Here is a 20,505-nt window from a genome sequence, read left to right on the forward strand (position 1 = left end):
TTTCAGGAGGTATTGATCGCCTTAAAATGATGATACCTGTTTTATTTGTGTAGCATATCTGTCACTTCTCAACATTCTCTGAACCCTGCCATTAAAGAAGAATAAGATATAATGTGACCACAGTAAAGGTGTGTAAATCATTTCCAAGTGTTCATCATGCTTTAAAATTTATAAGGAAGGCCTGACTAGGCAGTGGCGCAGTTAATAGAGCATAGGATTTGGACACAGAAGACCCAGGTTCGAAACCCTGAGGTTGCCAGCATGAGCGTGGACTCATCTGGTTTGATTAAGGCTTACCAGCTTGAGCCCAAGGTTGCTGGCTTGAGCAAGGGGTCACTTGTTCTGCTGTAGCCCCACCTGGTCAAGGCACATATGAGAAAGCAATCAATGAACAACTAAGGTGTTGCAACAAAAAACTGATGATTGATGCTTCTCATCTCTCTCCGTTCCTGTTTGTCTGTCCCTATCTGCCTCTCACTCTATCTCTGTCACACACACACACAAAAAAAAAATTATAAGGAAATAAGTGTGGACAGAATAAGTTTCTGATGATCAAGTCATAGCATAAATGTTTAGAGATGAGAGAATCATACATAAGCTTCCCATAAATGGAGTAGAGATGTCATGTGCACTCAGTCTCACGCATCCTACTGTAAACATACTTGGATGCATATTTTAGGATGCTGTGGCCATTGAGGATGTAGCTGTGAACTTTACGCTGGAAGAGTGGGCTTTACTGGATCCTCCACAGAAGAAACTGTATAGAAATGTAATGCAGGAAACTTTCAGGAACCTGAACTCAATAGGTAAGGAGGATGACTTTCCTTCACTTGGTCAAATACAGAACAAGTATGTTTTGCTCATTATCTTTTTTCTAAGATGTGGAATGTGGAAAAGGAGGACATTGGTAAATAAACTAGGCATGGGCACAGCTAACAATAAAAATAGAATCTAATAATTTTTTCATTACTTTTAATATTTTAGAATCATTTTTCTGGGTCTACATTTTAGGCAACAAATGGGAAGATCATGACATTGAAGATCTGTACAAAAACCAGGGGAGAAAATTAAGGTGAGTCACACTCATAATAGAAGTAGTGTCTCATATGAGAATCCTGGTATGTTGTGAATTTAGAAGAAGAACACAAAATAACTCATGCTTCAAATTTAGTTGTTCCTTAAAATTTTTTACCAGAAATACTTCCTTTATTTGTGACATAAATATTCAGTGCTTGTAAAATTAGAAACTGTATTAATAAGCGCCATATATGAATATCACTGTTTTGATCATTGCAAGGGTGACATCCTCCTGGAGAGCATTTGGTATATTCAACTTCAGAGAATTCAGACAAGACAGGAAACATATTTTTCCTTTAAATCCTAATAAATATTTTTAAAACTATTATAAAATTATTAATAATGTACTTTTCATTTTTTACAGAAGTCAAATGGTAGAAAGACTCTGTGAAAGTAAAGAGGGTCATCAACATGGAGAAAACCTCAGTCTGAACAAGGAAGCTACTGGAGTAAAACCACATGAATGCAGTGTGTGTGGAAAAGCTTTCATGCATGACTTTTCCCTTAATGTGCACATCAGATGTCACACTGGACACAAACCACATGAGTATCTGAAATATGGAGATAGGCCATTTAAGTGTAAGGTATGTGGGAAAACTTACATTTCTTCAAGTTTATTTCAAATACATCAAAGGATGCACACTGAAGAGAAAATCTATAATTGTAAGGAATGTGGGAAAGTGTTTCGTTTCCATACATCTTTTCAAACACATGGAAGGATTCACACAGGAGAAAAACAGTACAAATGTGAGGAATGTGGGAAACCCTTCATGTGGCTCACAAGCTTTCAAAAACATATGGCAATGCACAATGGATATGGACCTTATAAGTGTAAACAGTGTGAAATACTCTTTAGAAATCATTGTGCTTTTCAATCACATGAAAGAATTCATACAGGAGAGAAATCCTATGAGTGTAAGCAATGTGGTAAAGTGTTCAATTCTCAATGAGGTTTTCATGTACATGAAAGATATCACAAAGGAGAGAACACTTATGAATGTAAACTGTGTGGAAAAGTGTTTAGGTATCAACATACTTTTGAAGCACATGAAAAAATTCACACAGAAGAGAAAATTTATGAATGTAAACAATGTGGTAAAGTCTTCAGTTCTCATGGAGGTTTCCAAGTACATGAAAGAAATCACAAGAGAGGGAAACCCTATGGATGTAAATGTGGTAAAGCTTTTGTTTATTACTATTCCTTACAATTACACAAAGGAACTCATACTGGAGACAAATCATATGAATGCAAGGAATGTGGAAAAGCCTTCTGCAATCACCAAGGCCTCAAGATACATAAGAGACTGCACACAGGAGAGAAACCATACGAATGTAAGCAGTGTGGGAAAGCCTTCGTGCATCTGTCAGGATTTCGGACACACATGAAAATACATGCTGGAAATAGACCTCATCAGTGTAAGGAATGTGGGAAAGCTTTCATTTATCCATTCGGTGTTCGAGCACACATGAATGTACATACTGAAAATAGACCTTATCGATGTAAAGAATGCGGGTTAGCATTTTATTTTCCCAGTACATTACGCAGGCATGAAATGAGTCGCACTGGAGAGAAACTTCGTGAATGTAAACAATGTGGTAAAGCCTTCAGAGATTATAGTTATTTAAAAGTACATGAAAGAATTCATACTGGAGAGAAACCCTATGAATGTGAAGAATGTGGAAAATCCTTCAGTTTCCTCAGTCCCTTCCAAAGGCATAAAAAGACTCACTGTCCTGTTGGGTATAAACAGCGTAGGAAAGACTTCAGTTGATCCACATCCTTACATGTGAAAAAAAAAAAAGATATAAATGTAACATGAGAAATCTTGATGGAAATGAATCCATGTGTAATGTTCTAGGAAATTTTCAACCTAAAAAAGTTATTCTTTTCTTTTTTGAAGTGAGAGGAAGGGAGATAGTGAGACAGACTCCTGCATGCTCCCTAACCAGGATTCACCCGGCAGCCCCCATCTGGGGCCAATACTCAAATCAATTGAGCTATTTTTAGCACCTGAGGCTGATGTGCTCAGACTAACCAAACCATCCTCAGTGCCCAGGGTCAATCCTCAAACCAATTGAGCCACTGGTTGTGGCAGAGGAAGAGAGAGAGAAGGGGGAGAGGGGAAGGAAGAAAACCAGATGGTTGATTCTCCTATGTGCTGTGACTGGGAATCAAACCTGGGATGTCCATACACCAAGCCAATGCTCTATCCACTGAGCAAACTGGCCAGGGCCTAAAAGAATTACTCTAAATGTAAATATATTGTATTTATCAAACCTCCTTCTTAAAGTGGCACTGTGAGACTGTGGATTTCTATTTATTTTCAGAGCTGAATATTCAGATATTTCCAAGAGTCATCATTCAACAATAATATATAAGATTATAATTATCACTTTTTCTTTAAATCAGTGAATACTACTTTATATTTCCATTTTGAAACCATTTTGATTCATAGGGGAATTGAAGTGTATTTCTAATATGCATTTGAGTTTAATATTTTGATAATGTTCTATTTTTTGTGTATTAAGGGGACATTGAAAAATGAAGTTTGATTTCTGTTGGATTATCCTACTGGTTTTGTGACAGTTCCTGGATGTCTTTAGTCCATTATCTATAGTCTACCTTTCATACTGAGAAGGCTCCTTTGGGGTGGGGGGTATAGGAGCCTTTTTACTAATAAACCATTGGAATAAATATTGTGTTTGGCAAAGATATGAGAGATTCATGTGAATTATTCTTTTCATAATACTTTGTCTTAGGCAACACCAAGGGATTGTGAGCTAAAAAGATGACAGGGCTGGTGGCAGAACATATACCATGAGCTGATTCCCCTCAGCCACATGTGTCACATGTTTATCAGATCTGCTTTTTTACTTATTCCCACAACACTTAAAAAGTGACTTTAAATGAGAAAAAAATGGCTCTAGAATTTATTGAAATAAGTCACATCCCCACATCTCTTTGCTAAAGAGGCATTCAGGTCTCTAAACTACCCATGGTGGACATAAATTACCCAGTGTATTCTCATTCAAGAGACTATTTCTCAGCCCATGCTGTATACAGTTCGAGCAGCCATTGCTGACAGCTGACAAAATCTTTCTGTAATGGAGGCCGTTCCAGGCCCTGAGTTAATCATGCTCTTCAACCTGCTTCCCATTTTGCCTTGAGCCATCAATGTAGAACCCTTGCACTTTCTAACTATAGTTCTCCTCATTGAAGAGATACTAATACTTGGAGCTCAGCGCTGAAAATGGGCCCCTGGTATATCCCACCAACAGAAGGGAAGTGTGTTTTCTTAATATCAATGCAGTCTGTTTTGAATGAGGTTACTTTTCTAGACATACTAGCCACTTTGGGATTCTCTTGGGAGTACATGAGTGACCAGGAAGTTCCTGAGCTATAGACAGTGTGCCTCCAACACACCTGATGGAGTTTGTGCAGAGTTGCTGCATTTTGTCCCTAAATCAAACAGGCTATCTCTAATTAAAGATTGGACACAAACAGCAGGCAATCACGTTAGCATTGCTCTCTGTATTTACTTCTTGGTTAAAATGATTTTGGTTTCATTTTTACATAAACCATAAGCAATTTGAGTATTTCCTTATTAGATTGGGGTAAGATTAGTCAGGTAACTCCTAGACTCCAGGTTTCCTACATGACAAAAAAGGCAGAGATCAATGCTTAGAATGTGTTTTGAGTTCATAGTCCATGGATTCTGTCCCACCAAAATATTACAGGTTTAATCATAACATAAGAGCATTTTCCCACCTAAAGGCCTGAGCACCACATCAACAAGCCCCCGTGTAAAAACAGCAGTTAAAACAGAGAGCGGCAAGACATAGACTTACTGCCTGGCCTATTATATGAGGTACCTAGAATAGTGAAATTCACGAAGACAGGATGGTGGTTTCCAGTGCCTGAGGGTAAGGGAAATTGGGCAGATGTTTAACATGTATAGATTTTTAGTTTTGAAAGATAAAAAACAGTTATGTGACTGGTTTCCCAATGTCAGTGTATTCTCACTACTGAACTACATTTAATAATGGTTAAAATGTTATAATATGTGCATATTAAAAATAAAAATTTTAAAGCAAGAGAGGGAAAACTCAGAAAATTTTTCAAATGACATATCTTGATATATCTAATAAAGGACTTGCATCAAAAATATATAAAAAGCCTTCATAGAGCAATGTAAGCAGCACAGCAGCATGAGAGAACCCTTAGGTCTCTCTCCCTGAAGTTATAAGCTGGACAACTGTAACTCAACAAGGATTTCCTGTTTAACACAATAACATCAGAAAGATCTGAGCATTGAAACATTTGGATGTGGGCATATCTGGGAAGACAGGGAAAGACAAAGATAGGAAATAGACACAGCCTGGCATTCACTGCAGTCCCAAAAGAGACGGTACTGGTGAAATGTCAGGGTGCAACCCCTACTGGGAGGACCTGAGGGGTAGAGGCAGCAATCTTCCCTGAGTAGCCAGTACGCTTAAAGCTGAACCAGGGATTGGAGATGAGAACCAGAAGAGTGTGGTGGCAATTGAGTAGCCATCATTACCAGGCAGCCAAAACCTCAGAATGCAGCCCCCTGCATCACCTTCCCATGGCCAGCACAACATTGCAACCCTCACTTGTGAGATCCAAACGGGCAGAAGCAACAATTCATCCTAGAGGTCTGCACCCACTGCAGTTAAACCCATTGGAAGGGACTGAGCCCTTAATGGGAGAGCCTGTCTCCTCACACTGCAGCAGAACCTGGTTAGAGGCAATTGTAGAAGCCTGCAAAACATGGTGTACACAGCATGGCATACAAAGCTTGACTTCTGGTTACAGAAAAGTAAAGCTGCAAACACAGAGGTTGGGAGCCCCATCACCTGACTCAGCCTATCAGAGGATTGGTGCCCGGAGACAAAAGCAATTGGGTAGTAAGGAGGATACCCACCTCCTTGGCAATACTGTGCATTTCCCTGACCCAGGTGACTTGGCCCCTCAGAGGTAAAAAAATCCCAGCAGTACAGATAAGAGAAAAAAACCATCTTCAGTAAAACAAAGCAAAGGCCTCTACTTACCAACCTGCTAAACAAATAAAAATATCAAGTACTTAGAAAATAAGAGAAAGAGAAATTTCAGTCCCTAAAATGCCTACACAGAAAAATAATCCATCAAGTACCACAAATAACCAGGGTAAACATGGAAGTACAGAAGGAAAATAAAATATCTCCAGAAACTAAACTTAAAGACTCATTCAAATGGCCGAGAATTCAAGATTGCAGTTCTGAAAATCGTCAATGAGATATTCAAAAACTCAGAGAAGCAATTGCATTAACTTGGAAATAAAATCTATGAACAAAAGTACTTTATCGAAGACATTGAAAATATAAAAAAGAACCAAATAGAAACTCTGGAGAAAGTAACTTAATAAATGAGATGAAATGTGAACTAGCAAGTTTAGGAAATAGAGCAGACCAGTTGGAAAAAAGAATTAGTGATATCAGAGATAGAAATCTAGAAATAACTCAAGTGGAAGAAAAGAGAGAATCAAGAGTAAAAAAAGAAATGGAAGAACTCTTATGAGAACTATCTGACTCCATTAGAAAGAGCAATACAATAAAATAATGAGTATAGACCCTGGCTGGTTGGCTCAGTGGTAGAGCGTCAGCCTGGTGTGTGGACATCCCAGGTTCGATCCCCAGTCAAGGCACACATGAGAAGCAGCCATCTGCTTCTCTTCCCCTCCTTCTCCCCCTTTTCCCCTCTCACAGCCAATGGCTTAGTTGGTTTGAGTATCGACCCCAGGTTCTGAGGATTGCTTGGTTGGTCTGAGAATCAGCCTCAGGCACTGAAGATAGCTCAGTTGATTCAAGCATCAGCCCAAGATGGAGGTTGCCAGGTGGATCCCGGTCAGGGCACATGTGGGAGTCTGCCTATCTCCCCTCCTCTAACTTAAAAAAATAAAAATTAGAAATGATTATGAAAAATGAATGAAGTTACCATATGTTCTTTTACATGGATATTCCTTGAGAAAATTATGCTAAGTAACAAAAGTCTTTTACAGAGACATCTTATGTGATTTTATTCACATTTAAATCTAGAATAGGGGAATCTAATGAGATAGAAAGTAGATTAGAGGGTGCCTAGGATTGTTGCTTGGAGGAAGAGAATGGAAAGATATTGGGAAGTGAAGTTAAAAGGCATAGGGGTTTGTTTTTGAGGTAACAAAAGTGTTCATAAATTATAGTGATGATTCAGTATTTTTGAATGTGCTGAAAACCAGTGGATTGTACACAATAAAGGGATTCTTTTTATGGTTTATGTAGCGTATTCCAATAAAGCTATTCAAATAAATGCATTTGAAGTTTCACATCAATGTGTTAAGTATATTAAGAGTTTTTAGGTAGTACCTGCACTTATATATTTTTATTGTTTTTTTCTAATAATGGTGAAAATGGAAATTCAGTTGCCTCAAGGAGATCATAGCCATTTACAAATTCTCTAGGCACACACTCAAAAACTATCTAAAATATATTTCCTTCTAGTGTAAGATGTAAACCTGAGAGTTTTATTGAACACATCTCAGCTTCTATTTGGCTGGAGAAGAGTCCCTGTGCACAAGGAGGGCTCGGAGGTTTCAAACTTCCCACCAGAACATACCTTGGGCTGCCATAGGCTTGCTCTAAAGTACCACGTATCTTAAGGTGAAAAAGTGATGGGTGAAAGCCTCAACATTCTAAGCCAGGTGTCCCCAAACTTTTTACACAGGGGCCAGTTCACTGTTCCTCAGACCATTGGAGGGCCACCACATACAGTGCTCCTCTCACTGACCACCAATGAAAGAGCTGCCCCTTCCGGAAGTGCGGCGGGGGGCCAGATAAATGGCCTCAGGGGGCCCCATGTGGCACACAGGCCATAGTTTGGGGACGCCGCCTAAGCAAAGATCAAAATGTAGTAAGACTTGGATGTGGGCTCTCACCGGAAACTAACTATGCTGGCACTCTGATCTTGGACTTCCAGCATCCAGAACTAGAGTTTGTGCGACTATACTGAATACATTCTGGATTCAAGAGGGCCAGGATTTGGGGCTACGTCAGCATCACCTCCCAACCATGCAGCCAGTCAGGGTTTAGCCTCTCCGTAGTGCTTCAGCTGTCCACACCTCAGCCACAAACACTTGAACAACTCAAATGTCTTCCATGCTTACAGATGCTGACCTGTTAACTTCAATTCCTTGAGCAAAATGCATAAAAATTCAAATAAATATGGAAGAGAGACTCAGGTGGCAGATTCCACGTGTTATTTTTAGTCAGACTGCCAAAATCTTTTCGCCCTCAGAGAGAGGATCTACCTGGACTCAGCCTTATTCCTGTTCGGTGTGGGTCCAGGACTCCTTTAAACTTATAGTCCCTTCAAAACTCAAATTCCCCCTCACCCAACCTCCCACTCGGGGAACTTCTTCATTAAGCCCTTCTGTCACCCAACCTCCCCCTGTCCTTAAGCAACTTCTCCCATCCTGGGAAGGTTCTGGGAAATGTCCCTGGGACAAGGCCATCAAGAGGGACCTGAGGGTTGGGAAAGGGAGACAATCTATGATCAAAGGCAACAAACCAAAACATGCTAATCTGATCATATCCAGGTGCATCCAACCCCATGCCAGTAAATGCCTGCAGCAACCCCTATATCAGACACCCCCTTCCTGCAGCTCTCTGCTGATGCCACTAGGGTCTCAGCCCATCTGTTTTACAGATGCCTAAATAAACTTCTTATAAAACTCATCAGGCCTGTGCGTCCCTCCTTTGTCTGACCTAACAATTCCTTTGGAGAAGCTGATTAAATAAGAAAGGAGTTTTGCCGCTAATAGCCAATGCCCAACTAAAATGAGGCTCCTGTGGCTTATCTCAAAAGGAAAACTACAAGAAAGCACTGAATTTGCAAAAAAGTGACATCATAAATTGTGCACAAGAAGGTTTTGAAGATTCAGATAAACTCAGTTCCAGCGTGACCATCTGTTATTTCCCCCTGAAAGAAGAGAGAACAGTTCCAGAGCTCAAAGGCAGTAGCAAGGACTTCCATTTACAAACCAGGGAACATACAGACTGAGGTCTGGCTGAACATGCTTCCCTTGCCCCTCACCTCCTCTCTAGACAGAAACAAAGATTCTGCTAGTAACTGGTATCAGATCCATTGTTTTTCTCTCAAAACAATTATGATTAGGCATCAAACCTGCCTTCCCACTTTTCTTCTGTCGGTGTTCACAGCTTATTTAATTTTTTTTTATCTGAAAATTTCTTCAGTACCCATGTATCATCTTTGGCCCCTTATCACCCTGCCCCACTCCTTCCAATTTGCATCTAGTTCTCTTAGAAGATTCTCTCCTCCCGTTTAAGTAGTGTGCCAAGAATGGAATCAAACCCTGATCGACTAATATGAAGAGTTAATGATATACCCAGATCAAAAGAAGAAAACTTAATCATAAACCAGTGATATCAACTCCTAAGGCTGAAATGCGAGTCTCCCTCAGTTTCTCCCCCGGAGTCTACATTCTGTCCCTTCATGTAGCGTTATGGTTAAGAGACTGGGCAAAGACTCCACTGCTCGGACTACTGTATAATCTTGGCTCCACAAGTCTCCGATGCCTGGCTTTGGGTACATTGCAGTTGCTTAAATAACAACAGAAGCCTAAGCTTGGCCAATGATAATATAAAAGGAAATGAAGCAAGGGGAAGACCCAGGCCACCTGTCTCATATCCAGGTTAGAAGCACCTATGCTGCTTCATTTCTTTTTTTTTTTTAATTATTTTTATTTATTTATTCATTTTAGAGGAGAGAGAGAGAGAGAGAAGGGGGGAGGAGCAGGAAGCTTCAACTCCCATATGTGCCTTGACCGGGCAAGCCCAGGGTTTTGAACCGACAACTTCAGCATTTCCAGGTCAACGCTTTATCCACTGCGGCACCACAGGTCAGGCTCATTTCTTTATTACCTAGAACCCCGGACACTCTGACAATGCTCTCTGGGGGGAAAAAGTTGTTGGGCAGCAGACAGACAGGTGCATAAAACATCCCGAAATGAAGCAAAGTGACTTTTGGCAGATCTTACTTTTTCTAAAACACTCCCTACCCGGGCCTTCAGGCTAGTTTTGCAGGCTGTGGCCTTGGGCTAGTTTTGCAAGGTTGCAGATATACCCAGAGTGTTTCTCCCAGAATTTATCCTATAGATAAACCTTGTAAATGAGTCTATTTCACTGCTTTGTTTTACTACTAGGCTTCCCCTCCTCCCCATGCCCTGGCCAGAATGTAATTTTGCCTTTAAAAGCTTGCTCCTGAGTGTGTTTGGGGCCGCTAGTTTTTGAAACGCTAGTTCCCTCGTTGGTTACCGGCTTTTGAAATAAAGACTCCTTAATTTGGCTACTTAATTGTGTGGCAAAGTCTATTTCTCGATGTTCCAGTATAACAACCCGAATGGCCCAACACGTTGGAACTGCTGCAGCTGGCTTTACTTCATCAGCAAGCCACCTTAGATCCCACCCAAAAGCGGAAACTCGTTCTGCTCAAGCCTGCGACTTGTTCCTAGGGTAGTCAGTCAGGAACAGGGAGGCGTGTCTTTGCGAGCTGTCCAATCAGAGGTGTAGCAGGGCAGTTGGGTGGAGCAACTCTCCTCAAGGCGCTTGGATGCTCCTGGCTATGCTGGCTATCGAGTGTCACGTGCGCTCTGCTGTCCAGTTCCTCTTCCGCAAAGTCAGTCCGGTTGTGGTTTGTACCCGCGGCGAAGCCACAGGGACGACGCCGGGGGATCCCAGAGGCCTGAAAATGGTGAGTGTGCGGGTCCAGGACGGATCGAGGGCCTGGTGGTGGTACCCGGTCTGCCCGCGGTCACCTCAGGATTCTGCCTCCCCCGGGGAGCGCCTCTCGGGCTTCAACCCCGCCGGCTCATAGCGGAGGGGCTGGGCCAGCAGCTGGGACTCCGGGCGACCTGTCCCGTCACTGCGCGCCGCAGCGTGGGCCCGGGCTAGGAGTTTCTCTGAGCAGCTCTGCGCCCACGGCGCCGCGTCACCCCAGTTGGTGGGGTGACTTTCAGAAGGATCATAGGGAGGGGGCGAGAGAAGTGACTCATTCTGCGGGGTTTATGCATAGAAGAGGCTGTGGCCTGTGGCGTTCCCAATCCCTCCTTTCTACCCAGGGGACCCATTCTCTCTTGATTTTTTCTAGTGTGTGGGAAGCAGTCGCAAATACACGACCCTGTATAGCTCTTCCTAGGACTGGCCATAAATCTCGAGGTTTCCAGAACCTCCAGGCATTCCCAGACCTCAGCTTCTCTTTGAATTACCGAATCGTTATCAGCTGTTTGTCCTTAGTGATGCATGTCAAATAAACGCAGTATTTTATAATTTTCCCCACTATCAATGAATACCTCATTTTTAAAGTTGATTTTTTTTTTTTTTTAATACAGAGAGAGAGTGAGTCAGAGAGAGGGATAGACAGGGACAGACCGACAGGAACAGAGAGAGATGAGAAGCATCAATCATCAGTTTTTCGTTGCGACACCTTAGTTGTTCATTGATTGCTTTCTCATATGTGCCTTGACCGCGGGCCTTCAGCAGACCGAGTAGCCCCTTGCTGGAGCCGGCAACCTTGGGTTCAAGCTGGTGGGCTTTTGCTCAAACCAGATGAGCCCGCGCTCAAGCTGGCGACATCAGGGTCTCGAACCTGGGTCCTCTGCATCCCAGACCAATGCTCTGTCCACTGTGCCACCGCCTAGTCAGGCGAATACCTCATTTTTAAAGGTTTGTTTGTGCATATTTTACATGAGAGGAAAGCCAAGAGTAACCACCTGGAATGTATTTCTAGCTGGTAATGATTCAGGTAGACTGGAAAAGCCATCTGCAGCATGTGTGGAGATGGAGCTTCTGTTCTCCTCTGCCTGGAGAGATGAGACCAGGGTGCTTTTCCCTGGAGCTCTGTGACTGTGGCTTGGTAAAGAGAGCCTTGGGATACACTAAGCTGGGTGGCAAAGGTAGATTCACAACAGAAGTTGGCAAAAGGGGGAGAGAGAGCTCTAAATTAGGAGTAGGTCCCAGCCTGAAATATGAGTGGGGCATTGAGGTAGGAGGAATAAAGGAAACACTATATATTAAACAACGCAGCAGAAAATAGGACTATCAACACCCACCACAGAGATATTTGAGGGAAGAATAAAAAACCTGACTATTCAGGCAAGACATATTTAAGTGGCCCTTGTGCAAATGAGATCAGTTTACCTGCTTCTTGGAATAAATACCCTAGGCTCGTCCACAGTGTCGTAGATGGGGCCGACGGCCCTGGGCACCTTCAGCCTTCAGGGGCAAACCCCAGCATTCTGGGCAAGGTTAGGTCATAGGTGGCTGGAGCAGGGCTGGAAGAGACTGAACACTCCCTTCAAGGAGTGAGGGGGAAGCCTACCTTCCAGTGTCCCTTTTTCCTCACAGCAAAGGCATGTAAGCCTGCAGGCTTTAGCTCAATGACCTTCCTTTTCACTATTGAACGCAGATGGATTCCTATGAGACTTCTTTGGGGCGTTGGAGCCTTTAAGGGCATATCCTAAAAGCTGGTAGTTCCCCTGATCTCTATTGGGCTTTTTCTGCCTCTTGGTACCTTAAAAGCCATGCTCAGAAGATCTCGCTGAGGGTTTTGAGGATCCCCATCTGCCTATATAAACCTTTTCCGTATACCTGGAGCTATTTGGAGAAAGACAAAACAGTGTTATTAGCTGGATCAAATAAAAGAAGGTAGAAGTTTGCAGGAGAAGAAGATTTGGCGTCTCCTGTTCATCAGCATTCAAAAGAAATTTAAAATTTTTTAAGTAAAAAGCATGATCTGGTAGACCTGTAGGAGTTCCAGGATATGAGTCCCTGGAGTCATAAATTTTTTTAAATTGACCTTAAAAAAATATGCTGGGTATGCTTTAATAATACCTTGACTTTAAAGATTGTAAGAAATACCTATAATTCCAAAGGTTTGACAAAATACAGTAAATGCTTTTGCTACATATGCAGGAGCATTGTTAGTTTTAACCAGTTTAGGAAATCCAATAATAGAACAACGCATACAGACAATGAGCTATAACCTGCTTAGCAGCCTCTCCTGTTCTGGCAGAGGTTACTATAAATCCAGAATAAGTATCCACTGTAACGTGGACATAGGGCTGTTTGCCAAGTGAAGGTATTTGAGTAACCTCCATTTGCCAAAGTTGTCCTGGTAGGAGACCTTGAGCGTTAACTCCAAATGAGGGGACAGATTGTAGTATAGGACGCCTTGGACAGGATTTACCAATCTGCCGTGCTGCTTCCCGAGAAAGTTTGAAACTGCTTACACAGGGCTGCAGCGTTCTGGTGATGAATTGTATGAGACTGAATTGCTCAATCTGTCATGGTTTCTCCAAATAATTTTCTTTTGGGTAGCTTGATCAACAAGGGCATTCCTTTGTGCTAAAGCTCCAGGGAGCATGGAGTGAGCTCGAGTATGTCCTATAAAACAGGCGTCCCCAAACTTTGGCCCGCGGTCTGCATGCAGCCCCCTAAGCCCATTTATCCGAGCCCCCGCTGCACTTCCGGAAGGGGCACCTCTTTCATTGGTGGTCAGTGAGAGGAGCACTGTATGTGGCGGCCCTCTAGCGGTCTGAGGGACAGTGAACTGGCCCCCTGTGTAAAAAGTTTGGGGACCCCTGCAAAACATGGAGCTCTATGTTGACATACAAGTCTTTGAAGAAGGAGGAACTGCTGAAATAGTTCATCCGCAGTTGTCCCTAAGACAGCAGTCTTTATAGTGGAAACACCATAAGTAAATATTTGCTGTCTGTATATAGATTAAAGGAGGAATATGGCAATTGCTGAAAAGCCATGATAATGGCATATAATTCTAGTCTTTGAGCTGATTTTAAGTTGACTGTTTCAGTATAAAGTTGTCCATTGATTTGCAAAAGCGATTTGCCATTTAGTGGAAGTTTCCCAGAGCCATTGTTGTTGATCCTTTGAAAAAAGGAACAACAATAATTTTGAGGCTCAAAACCTATAAACTGTATGAGAGCACCTAATTTTAACTATCCTGTAATCCAGTCCCACCATGGTTTCTCCCACTTCCATGTAATCTTCCTAACTTCTTCCTTAATTTCAAATGCATAAAAGAAAGTGCAAAACTGTTATTCTTGGGAGCATTTGAGATCTTGCTCCCCAGAATATATCATCAGTTTCACTGAAATAAATTCTTTAAAAAATTCTCCAGCCTCGGCCGGTTGGCTCAGTAGTAGAGCGTCGACATGGTGTGTGGATGTCCCAGGTTTGATTCCTGGTCAGGACACACAGGAGAGGGACCCTTCTGCTCTCTACCCCTCCTCCTCCATCTTTTCTCTCCACCCCTCCCTATCTCTCTCTCTCCCTCTCTTTTTCTCTTTCCCTCCTGCATCCATGGTTCAATTGGAGCGAGTTGGCCCCAGGCACTAAAGATGGCTCCATCACCTCTGCCTCAGACGCTATGAAGAGCTTGGGTGCGGAGCCATGGAGCAACACCCTAGATGGGCAGAGCATCGCTCCCTAGTGTGCTTGCCAGGTGTATCCCAGTCAGGGCCCATGTGGGAGTCTGTCTCTGCCTCCCCTCCTCTCACTGAATTAAAAAAAAAAAAATTCTCCACAAGTTTGACATCACAAGCTGGCAGGAATCTGAAGAAGCCTACCTAGGACCACCTGGACCCTGTGATAGGTACAAGCAGGGTCTCACTGTGCCCCACTGGCCCCTTGTTTCACATCAGGTGAATTTGTGTGAATTTCTCTCATAATTGTGGATCTCCTTGCTTTAGGTACAAGTACCAGGGCAAGACTTTATTTTATTTTTTATATAGTTTTGGGGATGGTTTTTTTAAAGATTTTATTTATTTTACAGAGGAAGGGGGGAGTGAGAAATGTCAACTCATAGTTGCTTCACTTTAGTTGTTCACTGAATGAATGCTTGTTGTACGTGCCTTGACCGGGCAAGCTTGGGTTTTGATGCAGTAACCTCAGCATTCCAGGTCAAGGCTTATCCACTGCCCCACCACAGGCCAGGCGGCATGACTTTGTTTAAGCTGTTCTTAGACCATTCTCAAGTTATGGAAGGATTGAGATAACCCAGGGAAAGAGGAGGAAATGGGTTGCTGCTTTTAATTTTTCTTTTTAATTGGACTGCTTAGTGGGAGGCTGAACAAAATCTTTGCTGATTAAATGAGAGACTGAATTTTCTTTAGCTCCAAAAGAGAAAGGACACTTGCTTCTCCAACCTGAATAGCTAGTGGGGAACAGTAGTTTAGATCCCTGATTCTGGAGTGATGGACATAGGCACCAGGAGTTGTCATACCTCATGGTATGACAGCCAAACAGAGAAGTCAGCGCGTGTCCTGGGGAGAAAGGCAGAGCACCCTAAAATAGGGAGGCTGAGAGAGGGGCCCATGTCTTGGAAAGTATCAGTTTAGGTGATGTCCAATAAGCTCTTGCTGGTCCTTGCTTAGGTATTCTTAGGTGACTCAAAATCTCTGTGGGGTTACCTGAGGAAAAATTTCTTCTAGGGCGTAAAGCAGTCCTATAGGGACATCCATGGCATTTGGCTCATCTGGAAACATGCATGTAAGGATGGTTTTCCCTAGAAGTTTGTTCAAGCCACATAGATCTCAAAATTAAGGTGGAAATTGTGTCTCCATCCGGACAAGCCCCTTGGAAGCCAGCCTCCCATTAATACTAAGATGGCTGAGTTGAGGATTCTTTGATACTTCTAAATCAATTTTTGCATGCACAATTAGGAAAAGCTTGCTGGCTCTGGCCGGTTATCTCAGTCAGTTAGAATGTCATCTCGAAACACCGAGGTTTCAGGTTCGATCCCTAGTCAGGGCACATGCGGCAAGCTATTAGTGAATGCACAACTAAGTGGGACAAGTGAGTACTTCTGTGTGTGTGTGCCTCTCCTTCCCTCCTATCCTCCCTTCATCCCCCTTCCTTCTCTTCCTCTCTCCCTTTCTCCCTCTCCCTCTCCCCCTCCCTCTCCCGGTTCTTCCCCTCTCATAGCCAGTGGTTCGAGTGTGGCCCCAGGCACTGAGGATAGCTCTGTTGGTCCTAGTGTGTCAGCCTTAGGCACTAAAAATAGCTCGGTATTCAAGCATCAGCTCCAGGTGGTGTTGCTGGGTGAGTCTCAGTTGGGGTGCATGCGGAAATCTGTCTTTCTGTCTCCCTCCTCTCACTTGAAAAAGAAGGAAAAAAAATTATAACTGTCCCCAGGACAATTTGGATCCAACTGTGCTGTGTATGTTTATATATGTATGTTGTAAATGTGAGATAATTTTCTACCTCCAAATGGTATTGTTAAAATTAATTTAAAGGCAAGTGCTTGTAAGAATTGGGTACACTAAAATTCTCAGAAATAGACTGACAGCTGTCAGAGGGGAGGGGGGGTGGCTGGGAGAAAAAAGTGAAGGGATTAGGGGAAAAAAATCCTCATAGACTCAGACAGCAGTATGGTGATTACCAGAGGTAAAGGGGGTAGGACGAGGTAGAAGAGGGTCAAATATAAAGATGATGTATTATAGAATTGTGCACTTGAAATGTATATAATTGTATTAACCAATGTCACCCCAATAAATTCAATAAAATATTTAAAATAAACATAAAACTCAGAAATACAGACAGTAACTCGTGCATTTCAAGACCACATGATCTAAGATTAATCCGTAGTAAATAAAAGCTAGCTTAAGTTTGTTGGTTTAAGTAAAACAGACAGGTCTTCTTTTGCCTGGGTTTTATAAAAATGAATCCATGTTAATAATGACTTTTGTGTCTATGAAAAATGTATCTAGAGGTTATAAAATGTCCAAACTATAGTCCAGTTATTTATGATTATTTCTTAGTCTTCAGTAGAAATTGAGTTTTTAAGGGTTAAAATCCCCGTTATATGTTAGGAGTAACTTTACAGTGTTTCAGAAAAGGCGATGAAACATCTCAAGATTTGAAATTGCGTGGGAAGCCTGACCTGTGGTGGCACAGTGGGAAAGCATCGACCTGGAACCCTGAAGTCACCGGTTTGAAACCCTGGGCTTGCCCAGTCAAGGCACATACAGGAAGCAACTTCTATGAGTTGATGCTTCCTGCTTCTCCCCCTACTTTCTCTCTTTCTAAAAATCAATAAATAAATTTTTAAAAAATTTAATTTAAAATTTTTTAAACCATTATGTATGAAATTGCACGGGAAGCATTGTAAAATAAGTGATGAAAAATTTCAAGGGTATATTGTATGGGTAAACAATGGTTGTAAATTAAAGAATAATCAGAACTCTGGGAAACCCAAGATGGCTGCTTGGTTCTTCCCTGTTCCCTGGGTCCCCATTTTTAGGTTTTTTTATTCTGTCATACATTACAGTGCATTTAAGCTGAACTTAGATGGAAGAAGAATGAGCTGGTGCTGTGAAAAGGAAACATCTTATATTATTGCCATGTTTAGATAGAGTTATTTAAAAAAATGCCAAGTTGGTAACCGTTTTCTTTTCACACTGAACTCCCACAAGACAAAGACTTTAAAGGTCACCTGACGATGTTGTTTACTGGAAATGACATCTAATAAAACACACACTCCAACCTCATTGGAAAGGATCTTATCAGGAGCCTAACCATGAATGGACATCTACCCCTGTCTACAGACATCAGAAACTCCTTAAAGATGAGGAGCTGCTGACACCAAAGGTAGATAGCTATCCCAAGATACTGACAAGACTTAAATATCTACAGATTGATATTGCACTCAGAATTCATTTTGTTTGATTGTCTTTACCTGTCTGCTAATGATATTAGTCATAATAACAGTTAACACTTGTTCTTTGGGGTTTTTATATAGTCCAACTGTTTATAATTATTGAACATGTATAAACTATCTGGTAATGCTCTTTTCGTGGCTTATGTAAATGTTATAATAAATGCCAAATACATGTTCCTGGCTGGTTGGCTTAATGGTAGAGTGTCAACCCAGCATGTGGAAATCCCAGGTTTGATTCCCAGTCAGGCACACAAGAAAAGCAACTATCTGCTCCTCCTCACCTCCCCTTCCTCCTTCTCTCTCTTTCTCCCTTTTTCTCTCTTTTCCTCTCCTGCAGCCATGGCTCAATTGATTTGAACACCTTTGCCCCCAGCACCGAGGATGGTTCAATTGCTAGTGTGGCCCCAGATGGACAGAACATCACCCCAGATGAGGGTTGCCGGGTGGATCCCAGTTGGGGCTCGTGCAAGAGTCTGTCCCTCTATCTCCCCACCTCTCACTTAAATAAAAAAAAGAAATTTTAAAAATTAAAAATAGCCTGATCTGTGGTGGCGCAGTGGATAAAGCGTCGACCTGGAAATGCTGAGGTTGCCGGTTCGAAACCCTGGCCTTGCCTGGTCAAGGCACATATGGGAGTTGATGCTTACAGCTCCTCCCCACCTTCTCTCTCTGTTTCTCTCTCCTCTCTCTCTCCCTCTCTGTCTCTCTCTCTCCCCTCTAAAATGAATAAAAAAATAAAATAAAACAGAAAATTAAAAATAAAAATAAATGCCAAATACAGAAAATGAGAAGGCAATACTCGGATCATGATAGTTCATAGGCTAGTAATGATCCAGAGTGTATTTTCACAATGCAGGTCGTAAGACCTAACTGTCTTCCATTTACCTGCCCTTCCTTTTAGGGGGAAAAATTTGACTTAGATCCCATGATTACAGTATTGCCCTATCCCCAATGGTCACAAGACAATGTCAATACTGAGATTTCCTAGGAATGAGCCTTTCTAGTGCTGTGAGACCACCCTACCCAACCAAAAGGTTGGTCATCAGTGCATCCTTCAAATTGATTTATGACCAAAAGGGGGGTTCTATGAAAAGTAACTTTACAGGGTGACTTGATAATAAATTTCTAAGTGGGCCGGTCATGATGAGTTGTTATAACCCAGGCCTATAAATTCTTGGTGAAAGGTTTTAAGGCAGCCATGACTACTGTTCTTGTGCATCTAGGTTAACACACCTTTGAAATGCCAAAAGTGAGGTGTTAACCCAAAAGCAAGCATATAATCTTAAGTATCCTTTTAACCTAATCCCCACCTTATTTTCTCCACAATTTTTTTTACATCCCTCCTTCATTTCAAATGCATAAAAGAAGCTGCAAGCATTTGCTTCTAGAAGAAAAAACTAAATGGTTTAAGACATTGGAAAAAGAGAATTGGCTACTTTGTGTAACTGGCCTTAGCACCCATTTGGCTTCACCATCTTCTCCAGTCTTGGATTCTGACTTACCTGCTTTGTGCTTGGAACTGTCTGTGAATGCAAATTCAGAAAAAGACACCTGTACACTGAGTTATTGACCCGGCAGCCACTGGCATCAGTGACCTTTAAGGATACAACTGTAGACTTCACCCAGGAAAAGTGGGCCTGCTGGGTACAGAGTGGAGAAGGCTGTACAGAGATGTGGGAAGACATCAGCCCCTGGTCTGTGGGAATCAGATCAGCAGATCGGTGGTGGCTTTCCAGCTGGAGCAAGAAGAAGAGCTGTGGAGTGAAGGCGCTGGACTTCTCCAAGGCCATAGTGCAGCACGAGAGACCCCCTAGAAACCAAAAAATGACAGTAATGCTTCAGATCAGCAAGAAGGGCATATCCCCTCCTGTGCCAGTGAAATCTCACACTACAGAGGATCCTATGGAATGGATTGATGTGAGTAATGGGTTCACTCACAGATCTGCTCTGACGCAACATTTGTTAATTCACATAACAAAGAAACCTTATGTCAGCCAACAGTGTGGAAAGTCACGTAGTGAAGAGTCACACCTTAGTACACACAAATTCACATTAGAGGTAAATTATGTGAATGTCATGTATGTGGGAAAGCTTTTAGTAATTGCTTTAGCCTTAGATGACTCACAGTGTAGAGAAACCGTTTAAATGCTATCTTTGTGGCAATGGCTTTTTGCAAAGCTCCTATCTTAGAAAGCACAATTGAATACACACTGAAGAAAAACCTTATGAATGTTATCATCAGTGTGGGAAAGCCTTTAGTCAAAGCTCTGGCCTCAGCCAGCACAAGAGAAGCCACACTGGAGAGAAAGCACACATGTGTCTCATGTGTGGAAAGGCTTTCAGTCAGAGTTCTGAATGTACATGTCACAATAGAACACACCATAGAGAGAAACCATATGAATGCCATCAGTGTGAGAAAGCTTTCATAGTTCTTACCTTAAACAACATGAGAAAACTCACACAAGAGAGAAACCATTCAAATGTAAGTATGGGAATGCCTTCAGTCAATAAGCTAATCTTATATGACAAGAGAGAACTCACACTGGGGAGCAGCCATTTACATGTGAGAAATCCTTCAGTAATTGTTCTTCCCTTAGATAGCCTGAGGGGCCCCAGCACTGGAGAGAAAATAATGA

At 42.2% G+C, this 20,505-nt stretch overlaps 1 protein-coding gene and 1 pseudogene across 1 annotated transcript in view; both read left to right on the plus strand.

Moving 5' to 3' along the window:
- Positions 1–2,849, plus strand: part of LOC136388274 (zinc finger protein 878-like) — a 44,263-nt pseudogene extending 41,414 nt beyond the window's left edge.
- A 7,877-nt stretch (positions 2,850–10,726) lies between these two features.
- LOC136378491 (zinc finger protein 791-like) overlaps positions 10,727–20,505 on the plus strand; it is a 43,543-nt gene continuing 33,764 nt past the window's right edge. Inside the window, 1 exon segment of the mRNA XM_066345487.1 lies at positions 10,727–10,885. Coding sequence (XP_066201584.1) covers positions 10,745–10,885 — 141 coding nt within the window. The 5' untranslated portion in view covers positions 10,727–10,744.

The sequence above is a fragment of the Saccopteryx leptura genome, chromosome 1, assembly GCF_036850995.1.
Source record: "Saccopteryx leptura isolate mSacLep1 chromosome 1, mSacLep1_pri_phased_curated, whole genome shotgun sequence".
Lineage (NCBI taxonomy): Eukaryota > Metazoa > Chordata > Mammalia > Chiroptera > Emballonuridae > Saccopteryx > Saccopteryx leptura.